We start from the raw sequence: 17372 nt of genomic DNA, 5'->3' as shown, positions 1-17372 counted from the left end.
CTTTATACCAGAAGCACAAAGGGTAGAGATGCCCCAGCTGCTGATGAAGATGCATGAGCAGGTTCAATCAGCTGAACATTTGGGAAAATAAAACTTTATTTTTAAAAAACTTTATAAAACTCTATAAAAGATAGCTGAGAGATGGCTCAGCGGTTAAGAGCACTGTCTGCTCTTCCAGAGGTCCTGAGTTCAATTCCCAGCAACCACACGGTGACCCACAACCGTCTGCAGGTGGGTGGGTAGGGCGTGGGAGGGGATAAATAGTGAAAACCTGTCTCAAAACCAACCAAACAGCAACCAATACAATGAATTCCTCCCTGTAAGTTCAAATAGATAAGAATTGCTTTGCTGTGTCATGAACTCCCACAGCTTATCCTACACCATGAGTCCTTCACAACCCAAGAACCATCTCAAAGATGCATTTTCTTGTTGTTGTTGTTGTTGTTCTTGTTGGAGACAGGGTTTCTCTGTGTAGCCTTGGCTGTCCTAGACTCACTTTGTGACCAGGCTGGCCTCAAACTCACAGTGATCCGCCTGCCTCTGCCTCCCTGAGTGCTGGGATTAAAGGCGTGCGCCACCACGCCTGGCTTCAAAGATTAAATTTTAAAAAACAAAACACTTCTATTTTGATTTGGACAAAGTAGCTTTATAATAATAGTAAGCCGCAATGTTTTAAATAGAGAACGGACCATAATTAGCACATTTAAATATGTATTGAAATCAGGGGATACCCTCATTGTCATCAAGAAGGAAAGACCCAAGCCTCTGAATACAACAGGTACATCCAATTTATTACTATGCAGTCAGGATTCTGTGTCAGTTGGAGAGCCTGGACCTTTAGCCTTTATCATTTCACTGTGGTCACCCCTCTCAGAAAAGAGCAGATAGCCCAGAACACTTGTTTGTGACCAGTAAATGCTTCAAATACCAGAATCCCAAGGCTACTCATTGACTACCTACATACATGGTACCAGCTACTTAGGACTTTGAATTTCTGAAGAAATCAGCAACTAAAGATGGATTCGACGCCATAAAAGTCATCTAAATTTGCTAGAAAACATGTAGCTGAGGTTATAGTTCTGTGGCAGACCACATTTTTTTGCATATGTGAAGCCCTTCCATCTTAAGCACAGAAAAATAGAATAAAAGGAGAAATAAGGTAAAACAGAATAAAATTTTTTATAAATGGGGAAAAGCCCAAACTGAGCAGTGTCATGAGGCTCCCCACTGTGTCACATCAAGAGCTACACTTATCACCTGGGCTGCATTTGTTTCTATCCTAATCTCGGTGAGCACCCTCTGCACTTGATCTCCAGGCTAGGGGCCAAGCTCCTCTTCTCCTCCTGGAGGTAACCTGTGGTCACCACCAATGACAGGGACATTCCTTCCATATTTTGCCGAGTTAGGCTTATACTCTAACAACCATTACTGGACTAAAGGATGTATTTCTGAGCCACTCATCACTATGGGATGGGAGTGGACACTGCCTTTTCACAAACACCTGAAGGCTTTAGCGCTTATACCCCTGGTTCCTCTCTAGAGTACAAGAGAAAAATGAAACAAGAGTTCACTTTGAATTTTGTAGTACCCATGCTAGTCCAACATGTGTCTACAAAGATGTCCACAGTGTATGGTGAGGAAAAAAAAGTGTTCCTTCTAAGTCTTGATAACAGGTCCATAACCTCTGCACTGTTCTGATAAGTATTCTACAACAGGCTTCAGGCCTCACTGCCAGAAACACAATACAAATACCGTGGACATGGGTTGAGGTGGCAGGAAGCTAGTGGTGAGCTCAAAGCCCGGCTCCTAGAAAGAAAGAAGAGACTTGTGGGTCTGAAATACTCAGGAAGACTGGTTTTGCTCTGACCCTTGGTGGTCCAGGCGCTGCAAAAGGGTGAGGCCCGGTGCTAAATTCTCTCTTTTACACTACTTTAATCTCAGTGCCTGTCACCTCTACAGAGATGGAGTCCTCAGCCTACGTACCCCTTTCTATAAGAAAGAAAGAGGTTAAGACAAGCGTATGCTCTCATGCCCACAACATGTGTTCTCCTATGCCTCCATTCAACAAATAACCAGTACCAGGCAATGTATTAAAATAATGAGCGTTGGGCAGCGAATAAAGAGGCAGGGTTTACCTGCCCCCAAGGTTGGACAGTGACAATGCAAAGAAGAAAGCAGAGAGGGATCGGGACAAAAATCTGTGTGTGTATGGTGTGTGGGAGGAGAAAGCGTGTGTTTCTATTTTAAATAAGGATCAAGAAGAGCTTCTGTTAGTGAGGCAATAAGTGATCAAAGCCCTGAAACACGTGAAAGGGTACGCTATATTCTGGCTCCGGGCTATTCTAGGCACTGAAAATAAGTACAAAGTCTAGGGGTGGAGCCCTATGGCACATTAGTTAGCTAGCCTTGAGGGCCTAGGATGAGACGTGCCAAGGCCCAACTATGCCTGGGTACTTAAGGAAGAGGAGACAGCATGATGAGGATAGAGCGAGGGGCGTCACAGAAGAAAAGAAACATATACACAACATCAGAAAGAGGCCTGATGAGCAGATGGCATAAGGCTTCAGAAACCCTGATGTTTACTCTGGGTGGCATAGGGAGCAACTAGAACCTTTACTTCTATTTGATTTAATTTGATTTTGTTTTGGATATGTACTTGATGATGGTATGCATGCCATGGTGGACAAATGGAAGTCAGGGGACCACCTGTGAGAAATGGCTCTCTCCTTCCACCGTGTGGGTCATGGGGATGGAGCGCAAGTCGTCAGGCTTGGTGGAAAGTGCCATTATCTGCAAGCCATCTCGCTGTCTCCCACTAAGGCCTTTTGAGCAGAGAAAGTAATGTGATCTGGGTTATGTGTGAGAAAACAGGAATACAGTGGTTGCTGAGTTGAAAGCAAGGGCATTGGTGATGAGATACTGAAGAATCCAAGCGAGAGATGATAGAGGTACCAGGATCAGCGTGACAGTTTGAGACAGGTTCAGGGCATGTTCAGGATACATCTTGAAAACATGGCCCAGTGGTAAATAGCACAAAACACCATGTAAGCAAAAGAAAATAGATGCAGACATTTACATCAACAAGTTATTTCTTGTGCCCAGGCATGGTGGCACATGCCTTTAATCCCAGGCAGGTGGATCGCTGTGAGTTCGAGTCCAGCCTGGTCTACAAAGTGAGTCCAGGACAGCGAAGGCTACACAGAGAAACCCTGTCTCAAAAAACCAAAAGAAAAAGAAAAGAAAAGAAAGAAAAGTTATTTCTTTCTTTTGATTCTATACCTGAACGAGTCAATGTGGCCTCAGAGTACTAGACTGCTTAATGATCAATTGCCTGACCGCCTCCCATGAGAATAATCTCTCCCAAGGGCATATGGGTCTAGTCAACCCAGAGCAGCAAAGCGTAGAGAGCAAAGACAGTTAGTACCAAACTGAGGGTAAATAGGGCCAAACATTAACCACATGGCAAGGTGGGGACATTTCATTCAAGTGCAGTTTAAAATGAACTCATTTCAATCTCCCTTCCCCCAATGCCCACAAAAAAAAAAAAAAAAAAAAAAAAAGATAAATCTTTCCATGAACTGCTGACTTCCCTGGAGAAGGGGCAGTTGTCTTGTTTTGCTTTTTTTGAAAAAGTCTTAGCACAGGGGAATATTCTATAATTAAAACAATTTTGACAATAGTAGATAATAATTCAACTATAAATTGTAAAGAATGTAATGACTGCCTATTCCGGCACACACCAAAAAAAAAAAAAAAAAAAAAAAAAAAGACTTCTGTGAAGTGACTGCCAGAAAAATGACACTCCCACTCAGACTGGACCATTGCAAGTAGCTGCTAACCACAGGCTTTCCACTGCTGTTTGCAAGGACAGAGTGCTTTGTTTTTGTCTCTGACTGAACACTCAATGGAGACAAATGTGTGAGAGAATAGAAACAATAAGTAAAGGAGGAAGAAAAAAAAAACCTCTATGCCGGGGACTTCATGCTGGCTGGGATGCTGACATCAAGGGCTTGGGGGGATGGAGGGAAGCTCTATAGTGCAAAAGCAACCACTTTCAGCCACTCCTGGAGGCACAAGCTGGGCGGGTCAGAATGAAACCAGGCTTTAAGAGGCTTGCAAAAAGACCATTGACAGAAGTAGCTGTGAGCAGGGCTCCTATAAAAAGGATGGCTGAGATGAAGGCGAGATGAGGGCCTGGGCAAGAGGATGGACAGGGGCACCTGGTAAGCAGGAGCAAAGCTAGGCGGCCTTCTGAAAGCACATCTGCAAGCCCAGCGAGTTGCTGCTCGCTCTGGAACAGACAGTGTGAGGAGCACACCGAGAAACAGCGCCACATTTGAGGTGGAGAGGGACAGAAAGACACTCAGCTTTGGCACTTCCTTTAGTCACCAAGGTCTGGGTCGCTGTAATAGGGTAGAGCATGTGGCATATAAATGGCAGAAATGGATTTCACACCACCAAGATGCCAGGAAGAACTTCAAAATCAAGGTACTGGCATATTCGGTGTCTGGTGAGGACCCACTTCCTAGGTCACACATGGTAGGCTTCTTTGCTATTCATTTCATGGGACACATGCTCAGGGGATGTCTTTGAGACCTTTCATCAGAGACACTAACCCCAATCAAAAAGGTTCCCTCGCTCCCAAAAGTCCCACCCTCCTGATACCATAAGCACGTAGCATGTTAAGCTCACACCTTTAATCCCAACACTCAGAGAGAAAGAGACAGGTGGATCTCTGTGAGTTCGAGGCCAGCCTGGTCTACAAAATAAGTCTAGGACAGCCATGGCTACACAAGAAATCCTGTCTCGAAAAACAAAACCAAACAAACAAACAAACAAAACTCTCACAATAATATGAACTTGGAAGAAGATTAAAAACATTCAAACAACAGAACAGGGTGACTAGAAATGCTGGTTCCTAGAACGAGGAGCTGAGCTCAGTGACAGAAAGCCTTTGCCTTGCAATTATGCACATGGCCTTGGGGTTCCACCCTCCGAACAAAAACAAAAACCTTTATTCATAGAATTAATATAAAACTTTAATAATTCCTGAACTTTAGGAAACCACAAACATTTTTCAGGAATCTACCACTGGGCCACCTGGTATGACAGGAATTGGAGGCCATGGGGCTGGTCTCTCACATCAGGCCTAGCAGGCCAAAATGGGCTTTCTTTCCTAAAGGTTCAAATAACAACAGGGTTAAAGAACCTAGTATCCTTAGCTTGTAGCATTTCTTTTCATATCATTATACGTTTACTCAGTTTGGTAAATGTTTAAAAGAGAAGCCAATATTCAAATCCTTAAACTTGTCATCCCTAACTGAGAGCCAGTTTTCTTGCCTCTTGTGACTTTAGGTCAAAAATGTCGGTTTCCAAAGCTGGCCACAGGAGGCAACTCACCTATTTTGGATGTTCTAGATGGCTTAGAGGACAAGTTGGAGGGGAACAAAATCATAAGCCAAACGCTCTCAATGAATAAGCTACTAAATTAATAATAAACAGTCTTTAACTTATTCTAGGGCTGGGGAGCTGGAGCTGGAACACAGGACCTTGAACATGCTGGCCAAGCATCTACTGCTACGCTCCATCTCCTGCTCTTTAACCTATTTTCTTTTTAAAACAAAAACCCAACATGAGCTAGGTAAGGTGGTGTGCACACCTGTAATTGTAGTGTTGGGGAGGATGAGACAAGAGGATGCCAAGTTCTGGCCATCCTGGACTACAATCAAAAGGCCTGGCTGAGAGGGAAAGGAGAAGTAGGAAAAGAGAAAGGAAAATGGGCGAGCGAGGGAGACAAAGCGCTTAAGGGTTCATGGTCAATGCAGCACTGTGGGGACACTTGGTATTCTCAGTAGGCAAAAGGACAAAAAAGCTGAACTCCTCCCTCCCCTGCCACTTTCCCAGAAGTTCCAGCAGAACTCTCTCAAATGTACTTTCTGAACTTTCATTTCAGAACACATCAAAAACAAAGGCTCCTGTCCTGAAATACACCAGCTCCCTCAAGGGTAAAAAGGGGGCTTTGGCGGTCCGGAGAGATGGCACAGCAGTTAAGCTGATCACTTAAGAGCCCATCAAAGGCCAGGCGTGGTGGCACACACCTTTAATCCTAGCAACTGGGGAGGCAGAGGCAGACGGATCTCTCAGTTCGAGGCCAGCCTGGTCCACAGAGCGAGTCCAGGATAGCCAGGGCTCTATTTATTACACAGAGAAACCCTGTCTCAAAAAACCAAAACAGAATACATCAAACGTCCCAGAGCAACAAATTGTGTGTATACTGTGTTCAGCTTCTAGCCACTCGCCCATTTTTACATCACTTCACTTCAGTCACATGTCAAGTCTTAGGTTTCTTTAAAAAAAAAAAAATCTTTCTGGGACACCCTCTACCTCCCAGCCAGCACACTTACAACTCTTCAGCCATCGGCTAGGAAAGCAGATGGCCATGTCCTTTATCTCATCCTGTGTAAATGCTATCTACTTAATCTACCTACCTAATTTTGATGCAAACTCAAAAGCTTGATTGCAGTTTTACACCTCTTGGAATCCCTGGAGCCTAACACACTGCTCGGCTCAAGGACGACTGATGAGGAAAGCTCTGAAGCCTTTGCTCCCAGCAGACTGCACAGGCCTTCTGACAGCTGTCTCCGTCATTTAGCCTCTCTACCAGGTCCCACATTCCCAGCTGTGTCCTGCATGGCTGTGCTGGGGAGAAGCCCAGGGATTTGATGTACTTCTATTTCTTGATAAGATACATGAAGGGAATAAACATGTGGCAAAGGGGACATTCAAGATGGGAATAAAGAGATTTGAGGTTATTTTATCAATAAAGAGAAAGGGAAGAAATATCACCAGGCACACTGACATTTAATCAATATATGACAAGAAGGCTGGATTCACCATAATTCTCTCTAAAGTACTTTCAATGTCCTTATGTCTCTACTTGCAAAGAGTCAATGGTTCTGGTTTGTGCGCCTATCTTGAATTTAAAATGTCTTTCCTTCAAATTACACAGGCATTCACTTAACCCCAGACTAGGCAGAATTAAAACAAATATGAACACTGTTTCAATGAAAGGTTTTACCTGAGCCAATTTCATTGGAAAGTTCAGCGTCTCAGAATCACAGAAATTCAGAAATGAGATGGACCTTAGATATCGTTAACAGCAGGAACTGCAGAACACACACACATACACACACACACACACACACACACACACACACACACACACACACACACACAATTAGCCAGGCCCAAAGGCAGAGACCTGAAATTCCAGGTACTACTACTTTTTTTTTTTCAAGACATAGTTTCTCTGTGTAGCCTTGGCTGTCCTGGACTCGCTTTGTAGACCAGGCTGGCCTCGAACTCACAGTGATTCACCTGCCTCTTTCTCTCTGAGTGCTGGGATTAAAGGCGTGCGCCACCCTAACTGGCCTAGTTACTACTACTAAGGCAGGGGAACTTGAGCTATAGAGTGAATTCAAGACCAGCCAGGGCAACTTAGTGACGTTCAATCCCTAGTACCACAGAAAAGGGGAGGGGGGCACAAGCCAGCCAGCCACAACCTAGCCCATCACATGGATGACTTTTTTGTTGACTAGTACTCAGACATCAGTATGCTTTACAATCTCCCCCAAGCGAGATTATAATACAGTAAGAACTGACAAGAACTAATCTAATTCTGCATTCAAACTCTACATTCTAATTCCACCCCACCCCACTCACCAAAAAGTACCAGACAAGAGATATGTCACAGAATTAGGCTAGAACTACTCACTAAGAAAGCAGGTCCTCTCTGTGTACTTCTCCTAGGGCACTAAACTTGTTTGTTTGTTTTTTTCTTCCTCAATTTATTTTTCATCTTTAATAAACCAGCATTCCTACTTATCCTAAAATAAATAGACTTTATAAGTATTCTCAGCCCTGGTATCCCGTTGCATAACTTTTTTTAAAACCTAAATTATGTATGTCTGTTTCCCTGTGTCCAAATGCTTTTATTGACTGATGGATTGAATGACTGATTAATGCTGGGGATGGAACCCAGAGTCTTATGCATGCTCAGCATGTGTTCTATCACTGAACTACACACCCAGCCCTCACATGATCCTTTCTTTCCTGGCAAGGAACTCTGGGTGATTAACCAGACACGATATCCCTTTAATGAAACCATACTGTTTTTCCTCTGACAAGTTAAGCTCCGCCTACCCTTTTCACCATCATAGTAACATGGAGGAAGTTTCGATCTACCTCACAAGATCTGCCTCCAATTATCTTTTGTCCCACTTAGCTTCTAGTTTGTACCTGCCTCGCCATTCCTGGTGGACTTCTCCTGCCCTAGACTCTGTTTTGTGAGAGATGTCTTTTTTTCCCTGAAGCAACTTCTTTCACTCTGCCAGTTAGTCATGCCGGGTTCCTTTTTCCCCCCTTCACTCAAGCAGCTGGTCTTTTTGATGTCTGGCACACATTTATCTGGGCTTCCAATAAGATGTTTTTACATAGTTTCCAGGCTTCCAGGAGGTTATTGGCTTTTTTTTAACTCTTCCATTCAATTTTCCCCCTAATTTCGACCATTTGTTAGAGTTTCTTTTTCAGAAGTTGAATACCTGGTGATGGATCTCTTTGATTTTTTTTTCTCTACCAGATTGCTAAATTAAATGCATCAGAACTTAAATATAATATTTTGAATTACCTCCTGGATAGAATCACTTCACAAATTTTCTGCACTTTCATGTTCTCTCTAGTAAGCAACAGATGTTTAACTGAGTGGAATTGGAAATGCCAGCTCTTACCTGTTCACATCTTAAAGTATCTGCTTATTTATATAAAATACTCTGATCCTATTATATTTGGTAAATGCACATTTTAGGGGGGTTTTGTGTAGCTTTGTTTTGTTTTTTTGTTTTGTTTTGTTTTTTTTTGTTGTTGTTGTTGTTTTTTTTTTTGGTAAAAAGCATAACTCATATACATTTAACCAGCTCGATGCTCTGGACCTAATATGGTAGTGTAAAATCATACCTGTGTAAAATCATAACCACTTTAATTGTCTGTTCCTTAAGCTGTATCTCAAGGCATTTAGAAAAACAGAATTCCGACTCTTTCCAAAATCTCCTACAATGAAGCCCTGATGAGATGGCTCACCGGGTATATACATGCCTGCCTGAGCACCTGAGTTCAGTCTTGGGACCCACATGGAGTTGGAAAAGACCCGATACTCCAACGCTGTCCCCGCATTCACAAGGGCACTTGACAGGCACCTCTACCGCCAATGCCTGCCATGCCACATATACACACAAAATAAGAAACAAATATAAGGAAAGGTTAGTGCCCAACATGTCCAGTTATTAGTTTAATAATGGAATTTACTCCCTCAATTCATAAAAATGTTCTCAAGGTAACATCAATATATCATGGAAGTTTACTCTCAATTTGTTTCCACTTTCAAGTGTTTACATCCAAGATTTCGGAGTACAACAGAGCAATGGGATTGTTATATATTATGGAAGTATATGTTGTGTGTATGGCTGATGCCTCAGAGACCAGAAGAGGGTGTTAGGTCTCCTGGGACTGGAGCTGCAAATGGTTGTAAGCCCCTATATGGGTCCTTGGAATGGAACCCAGGTCCTCTGCAAGAGCAACCAGTGCTCCCAAGTGCTAAGCTATCCATCTTTGTGACCCTATGGATGGACTTCTTAATCCTTTTCTAAGCTCAGTTTCTATGAGTAAATTAAAGGTGATAGTTTCGACTATGTATGATAGTTGTGGGCTTTAAATGAGACAAAGTCCATAGCATGGGGCTGAGCAGAAACAAAGTACACAATAGCTATTATAAGGCCAAAATGCATTTTTGTGAACATATAGGGGAATAAACCTTGTGCTACATAAAATAGTTGATGTTGCCAGGGAAGCAGAGGAAGACACTTTGGACTAACTGAGACTAACACTGATGTTCAGAAAATAGAAAACTCCCTTTTTCCTTCCTCAGGCTAGTCTCCAGCTAATCCTGAAATTGCATGCAACCTGATGTGAATCAAATAAAAAGAGGAAAATAGTAATTACCCTGAATCAAAGATGTTATATCTATACATTCTAAAAGAGATTCAACTGCATAAGCCAGAATGTTACCAAGTTCTTTTTTGAGCACACTTGGAGAACTGATGCTTTAACACAGAAGGGACAGGCCCGGGGCCTCAATAAGACCCACTCAAATGAAACACAGGGAGCTAAACTCATGGTGACAATAGAGCAATCACAAGGTCAATGACAAAATCCAACCCATGCTAGGCATGGTGGTGGCCCACGCTTTAAAGCCAAGCACTTAGGAGGCTGAGGCAGGCAGATCTCTCTCTCTGTGTGAGTTCAGAGCCAGCCTGGTCACACAATGAGTTCTAGGACAACCAGGGCTACATCATAAGACCCTGCCTCAACAAATAAATTAATTTAATTTAATTAAATCCAATCCAGCTAAATCGAGGAGGGAAAAAACAAATCTTGAAAACATACCTGATCTTATTTACAATAAAATCTCAATCTCTCCCCACCTCCCACCCACCCCCATCCTAAAATAGCTTAAGTAATTCTCAGAATGCTTTGAGATACGTACATGAGCATTTTCAAGTGTATGTATACACTCACAAGTGCTTTGCTCATAAAGATAAACGGAACAGGCAACAAAGACTCCAAGATCACAGTGACCAGTACAAAGTTCTCCTCGGTATCATTCTATGTCACTGTGAAAAGGGACCTTCTACAAATTCAATACTATTCCTAACCAAATGCGACACTCTTCAAGGCAACTCTAACAAGCTGTTAATAATGTGCTAGTTGTTGCATATCCTAATGAAAATGGTTAGTTTTAGATATTGGGGTCTGGGGAGATGGCTCAGGAGTTAAGATCACTGGCTGTTCTTCTAGAGGACCCAGGTTCAATTCCCAGCACCCACATGGCAGCTCACAGCTGTCTTTAACACTAGTTCCCTCACAAAGACATACATACAGACAAAACACCAACGTACATAAAAATAACTTTTATAAATAAGAGGCTTTTGGATAGCATATTCTTTTATACTTATAAAACTATCATTACTTCTTTAACACTCTAGTCCCAATCCCTTCTCTTTGTTTGGGTGTTGTTTGTCCATGCTGGGGATTGAACCTAGGGCCTGGCACGTGTTAAGCACATGCTTTACCACTGAGATACCCCCAAGGCCACATTTCTCATCTCCCTCACGTGGAGTACTTATCACAGTTCACAGTGCATTCCAAGTAAATGTGAATGGCTTATCTCCCTGCCACCAGGCAAGGTGGTTTTCTTTGTGTGTGGGGGGGGAGGGGTCTCCTGCCCTTCTTGTTGCCTCTGAGATGCTAAGCACAAAATAGTTCACATAGCAGGCACTCCAAAAAGATATGGCCAGTGAGAACTATTATAGATGCTTTTTGATCATGGCATCTGGGCCTGGCTAGTATTGGAAAAGTGTCGGAGCCAGACACATGGGCAGTGCAGGACCTCACCTGAAAACTCTGGCAGTATGATGTACTTACTCCTTGACACCCTCAAGAACACACCAAGATGGTCCCAACTATGACCTATAACTGAGAGTCCTTAAAAACATGGCATGTTCTCAAAGTCTTTCCAGCCCTCTAGAAGGCCAAGTGCAAGGCTATCAAGAATAAAACTTCGAGAAAGGGAGTATGGTATATCTCAAGGGCCAAAAAGGGCTTGTCTAGCATGTTCAAAGCTCCTAGGCTCAATCCTCATCATTCTTCCCAGATAAAATAAAACCTTAAACTTGGATTAGCCTACAGTTTAGGAACTAGTCACCTAGATGTTGCAACCAGTTGCTTATAAAATCATTTCTGGCTTTGAAGAAAATACATCTCCAAGATAAGAGCTTGGTACCTAATTCATTCGGACCTAGCCTTAAGGCAAGTCATTACATTGATTCCCCATAACTGCCTCCCTAAACGGCTAAAATTATCTGAAGATAGCCCACAGAAGACAAGGCTAATGTGAGCAACTGGAGAGGCCAGGGTGATGGTAAAGATGACCCTGCTTCTGTATCGACCTTCTAAAGGTATTTGCTTGGGTCTGTCTGTGTTGTGACAGTGCCCTAGACTCAAGTGAATGCCTCTAACACTCCACATTTTTGAGCCATTCAGTCATGCATTTTTGTTATTGTTGAAAGTGGTGCGAAATTGCACTGCATGAGCTAAAGTCCTTGGTGGTCTTCCAAGGATTCCAGCTAAAAAGGCACTTCCTTTGTTCCTCAGGAGAATGCGGTCCAGTAGGTCATTCAAAAGGGGAAATAAAAGCAGCAGCCCTGGGAGGGAGATGAAGGACAAGACAAAAAGAATAAAATGTTTTGGGTGTGAGCACATTAGCTTCCATTTCCTGCTGCTGGTCACTAATAACTCCTTATCTTTTTGGGGGGGGGGTCCAGATAGACATTTATGCAAAGATGTACCTCAGGTGTTTTCCAGAGCTGATGACTATTAATACAAGGGAACACCCAGCATCCCTGACCACCTTTCCAACTTCCTTTTCCATTAGATGCTGGCTCAGGAAGATGCCCTGCCATCTCTGGAGACTTGAACACCACAAACTTGAAGAAACTGGGGAGGGCGATTTCATAGCCCACTCCCAAAATGCCGCTAGTCTATCTTAAAGGCACATATTGTTTGCACAAGCAGATGGAGGTTGTCACTTTCCCACTAAGCACATAGCTGCATGCCTCCCTTGAGAACGTGGGAATGACAACTGTAACCTTCACGTCAATCATCCCTGAAGTACCCAGGCCCAAACTGTGCAGGGGGGTGGGGGTTGCGGGGGGGGAAGACCTCAGGTCTGACCTGCAGAGCCCCCAAGCTTCAGTGGCTGCTGGTTCAGTTCTCGTTTACTGGCAGGGCAGGAGGAAGAGGGAAAAGAAAAGGGGCTTTTCAGAGCTCTACAACCAATAAAATCCTGAGGCTGGGAGGACAGACTTGAGCTCCCCAAAAGACAGGCAGCTGAAGGGCAAACAGCCTTTCATCAGTAGCCTGTGAGTTACTTGACAACTGCCAAGGTGCAGTGGATGCCTGGGCTACTACCAACAATTTCTTCAGTTCTATTTCTAGACGGGAGGCTGGTTACACTCTGAAAGTGCCCAGCAACTCCCCTCAATTACTTTTGTAATTTATATGTAATTGATGACTGCACTTAATCTCCAAGGTTATTAATAGCCCTTCCAAAAGATGACCCCCAAGTCTCCCTAAGCCGTTGGAAGTGCCTAGTTAAAATTACAGTATTTCCTTTGCTGGCTGCTGCCCCCCTGCCTGCCCCCACTCGGGGAACCAGTACAGCACGGCAAAGGCGCACTCAGCACACTTCCATGAAAGGTTCGGAATGGAGGTTTGGCCTTCGGGGCTAGAATCTCTAACTCCTCCGTTAGATTAAGCTGGCCAACAGCCAGTTAGATTCGTGACTCTTTCTGAGCCCCCGGGGTGAACAAGCTAACCTGTGCCACTTCAGGCGTCAGCCCGCAGTGCTGTGCGCAACAGTTGGCGGCTTCCAAAATCGAGTACAACAGGAAAGGAGGACTCGCCCAGGCACTGCCACCAGCAGGCCTGGTAAACCTCGCGACCAGGAGGTTAGGGCATACTGTGATGCCGCCTCCCCAAGCGCTCTATGAGGGCTTCCCCAAATACCCCAAGCAGCGCCCCCCCCCACCCCCCAGCGCTGAAATCCGGTGAACTTTTTCAGAGGCATAGCAATCTTCATTTGCATAACCATCTCCAAACTGAGATTCAGGTTTCCTGTAATCAGTCCTTTCAAAGGTCTGTAATTGAAAGTGCAATTAACCCTTAAAATGAGGTGAGAAAAGAGAAAAGCAAGGGAAATACCCTTTTTATCCAACACCCTCCGGAAAGCTGGAGACTTCCCAAAAGTCAGAATTTGGAAGAAGTGGAGAGTAAAGCGGTCCCTTTTTTAAAGGTGACTTCTAAAGCCCTTGAAGCGCCTAAAAACTAATCCGTGTCAGCAGTGGAAGGAAGGTGGGGACAGGGGTCGTAGAACGTCAATGAACCACTCATTCAAGTCGCACGTTTTGCGCCCCTAGGAATCTGCAAACTCCTGGAGGTTCCCCACCCCGCCCCCACTCGGCCTCCTCTTCACCCACACAAAGCGGGGAACCCAGTAAAGAAGTCAACCCGGAAAAGGCAAGTGAGCCCATGCCACGCATTTTGAGGGCCAGAGTCCTTAGTGGGCTTCCCGGGCTGAGAAGACACGGGCGCGGGGGGGGGCAGCAAAGTACCGGAGTGGCATTGAGAAAACCGGCGGCGCCCCTCCAATCCTAGTGCCCACTACGCGGCTGAGAGGGCTCCCTCCAGCCGGTTTCTCCCTCTCGGCTACCTGGTGTGGAGTGGGAGGCCGCCCCTTTCCCAGGGTGCCCACCGCTCGGTAATGGGGGAGGAGGATTCCCACCTACCATTGATCTCATAGAGTGGGGCATCGTTCTTGTTGAAGCCTTTGGACACGTAGAGACGTCGCACTTCGGAGCAACTTTTCGACTTGAGCTCCGCAGCCAGCAGCGAGGCGCTGAGCGCAGCCAGGGAGCAGAGCAGCCCGAGCAAGCCTAACCGTGCCATGGTGCGGACCCTGGCGGACGCGCTCCCACCTTTAGGGGACAGAATGAGACCGGATGGGAAGCAGCGCTGCAGGGCTGGCAGAGAGGCGCGGAGTCGAGGACTCACGAATGGAGTGAGAACCGAGGAGTTGGAGTTGGTAGCGAAGAAGGAAGAGGGCAAGAGGAGGAGACGCGGGCGTAAAGTGGAGCTGGGCCTCGCGTCAGGCAACGGTTCCCGGTGCCAGGAGACCGGCTCGGGTGGGGTACAAGGAAAAAGGCGTGGAATGGCCCTGGGACCCAAGGGAGCTAGGGCGAAGATCAGTAACCTCAGGGCTCTGAAGGCTAGAGATCCCAAGCCAGCTGGCTAGGGGCGGAGGGGCTCAGGGAAAGAAGGGAAGGTGGCAGGCGTCGCAGGAGAGCAGAGTGTGGGCGGCGTCGGCGAGTGATCGCTGGCGCGGGGCTCCCGCTACCCAGCGCTACTCTGCTCCCCCAGCTGGGCTCAGCTCACTGCCCTCGGCCGCACGGCTGTGCCCTTCTCAGCTCTGCCGCTGATTGACTGGCCCGGCTCGCACAGAAAAGCTCTGCAAACTTGGCCAAGCGGGGCGGCCCTTGGGAGGGAGGGGGCGGGCACGGGAGGGGCGGGGAGCGGCGAGCCCGAGACAGGCGGGAGCACGCAGGGCCGGGCCGGGAGAAAACCTGGAAGCTGGGTTAGATCTGGAGCGGGCCAAATTCACTTCCTAGGGGGCCCGCATGGGGCGCGCGGCTCACCCTCTTAAGACACGCCCTGCTGGGCGCCTCCCTCCTGCCCTCCTTCTCAAAGGCGGGGAGCCTGGCCCCCCGCCCCCCCCCCCCCGCCAAGAGAGAAAAGACCAGTTTTTTCCAGCTTAAGGTCTCAAGTCCCAGAGATCTTGGTGGTCTGGGTCTTGGGGCCTTAAGCCCCTGTCTGAGCTACAAGCCCTTGCCCTTAGCCACCTGACAGGCTGTGCTTGCAAGCCAAAGTACCACGGAGCCCTCCAGCCCCAATACCTGCCTCACTGCTGCCGCCCAGCATCCAGGGCCACTTCTAACCAGCATCTGGGCAGGAAAGGCACCCTCTCTTGTTACTGTCATTGTTTTGATCCAAACAGCGGAAGGAATTGGAACTCACAGCTGGCTTGAGAGGCTCACCTGGCCTCTGGCGACCTGCTTCCCATCACATAGTGTTCACTCACGAGCACAGGCTTGTCCCTAACTCTAGCAATCATTTTCTCGGCCCCCCCCCCCCTTCATCCCCACACAATGTTCAACTCGCACTCACAGCCTACGTTCTGCAATAAACATAAACAGACTCTGAAACTGGCCAGAAAAATAACTGAAGCTCGAGTAGACGGAGCTGAATCAAGGTAGCTTGGGAGACCTTTTGGCCTCACACCGTCCTGTGCAGCTCTAAGAACTGAGGTTCCACAGAGAGAAAGGAAATGCTGATAATTGCCACTCACCCAAGGGCAATGGGTCCAAAGACCCCCGGGACTCTTGAACGGGGGAATCATGGTGGTCACAGGGAATGACAGCCCCCATCTCCAGATCCTTCCTCGGCTACATTTAGCCACAAGAGAACTGGGAATGGGTGGGTCTTCCCACCTTCCAAGCTTTGTCAGATTCCATTAATGAGTGTTTTTGAAGCTCCCAGGGCTCCTTTAATGAAGGGAACCGTGCAGATTGTGAACTTGTCATTACTGTTGTTATTGTTACAATCTGCTTTAAGAGGTTAGGGTGAGAAGTGCCTCAGACACCTCGGGAGTGTGCTGGGAACTGGGCAGATGAAAAGGGCTGGGGCTTATTATTTGGCTAGACTCTCAATTCCCATAAAATTACATAGGGTGAAGATATGAACCATCATTACAATTATCGCCCTCAGAGGGTTTGTGGAGACTTCCTCCACTGTTGTTTGGAAACCACGTTGAAGAGGTTGGCCATGAGGAGCTGTAGAAAACAGTGGGGCTGTTTTGAATGCCCACTGCACACTCCTGTGTGTTATATTAACTCTTGTAGAGCAGCAGCCCGGAAAGACACACTGCGACTTGTCTGTAACTGGCACTTAACGATTTCTTTTCCAATTGTGACAGGCTTTCTCCAGGACCGCCAGAGCTGTCCCAGAACTCACTCTGTAGACCAGGCTGCCCTTGAACTCAGACATCCACAGGACTCTGCCTCCCAAGTACTGAGATTAAAAGAATCTACTCCTCCACATGCAGCTGGGACTCCCAAAACTTCTAAGGTCTGGCAACACATTTAAATTATGCAAACTCAGCTCCATTGAATTTCCTGTCATCTTCAAGGAACTTTTGAATAGTCCAAGTAATCCTTAAACTGCTAACCATGAGGTCTTCTGGGCACTCTAACTTTCCTTGATGCATATGTAAAGAGACTCTTCACTAAGGGAAATATGAGCTGAGATGCAACCAACATTAATAGTAAAATGAAATTCCAAACTGGGTAGATGGGCATGTGGTGCACACCAGAAGGTGTAGGCTGGAAGATCAAGCACTCAAGACCAGCCTCAGGGACATAAGGAATACGCCAATAGCCTGGGCTACACACGACCCTCTTTCGAAGTAAAATAAAATAGAATTCAGTGACAATAAGAAAAAGAAGGCTTTTCCTAAACTATAAAAGGGCTGGATTGGAACACTGCCTCTCACAGCAAGAGGGACTCATTTTGTCGTCCCCCCCCTCAAGTCACTGATGCTCATCCTCTTAGTGTATTATTAACCAAAACTTGAGCCTTTTTTTTTTTTT

The 17372-nt window shown here is 45.9% G+C and overlaps 1 protein-coding gene across 1 annotated transcript in view; it reads right to left on the bottom strand.

Annotated features, from left to right (window-relative positions):
- The window catches only part of GPC4 (glypican 4), a 112407-nt gene extending 97235 nt beyond the window's left edge, over positions 1–15172 (bottom strand). The window contains exon 1 of the mRNA XM_084790107.1: positions 14457–15172. Within this exon, the coding sequence (XP_084646233.1) occupies positions 14457–14616 (160 nt within the window). The 5' untranslated portion in view covers positions 14617–15172. The remainder of the gene's footprint in view (positions 1–14456) is intronic.
- Positions 15173–17372: the final 2200 nt, after the last annotated feature.

This window comes from Acomys minous (assembly GCF_964271855.1).
Source record: "Acomys minous genome assembly, chromosome: 7".
NCBI lineage: Eukaryota > Metazoa > Chordata > Mammalia > Rodentia > Muridae > Acomys > Acomys minous.
Note: the sequence above shows the minus strand (reverse complement) of the source record. Positions and strands in the feature narration are given on the sequence as shown.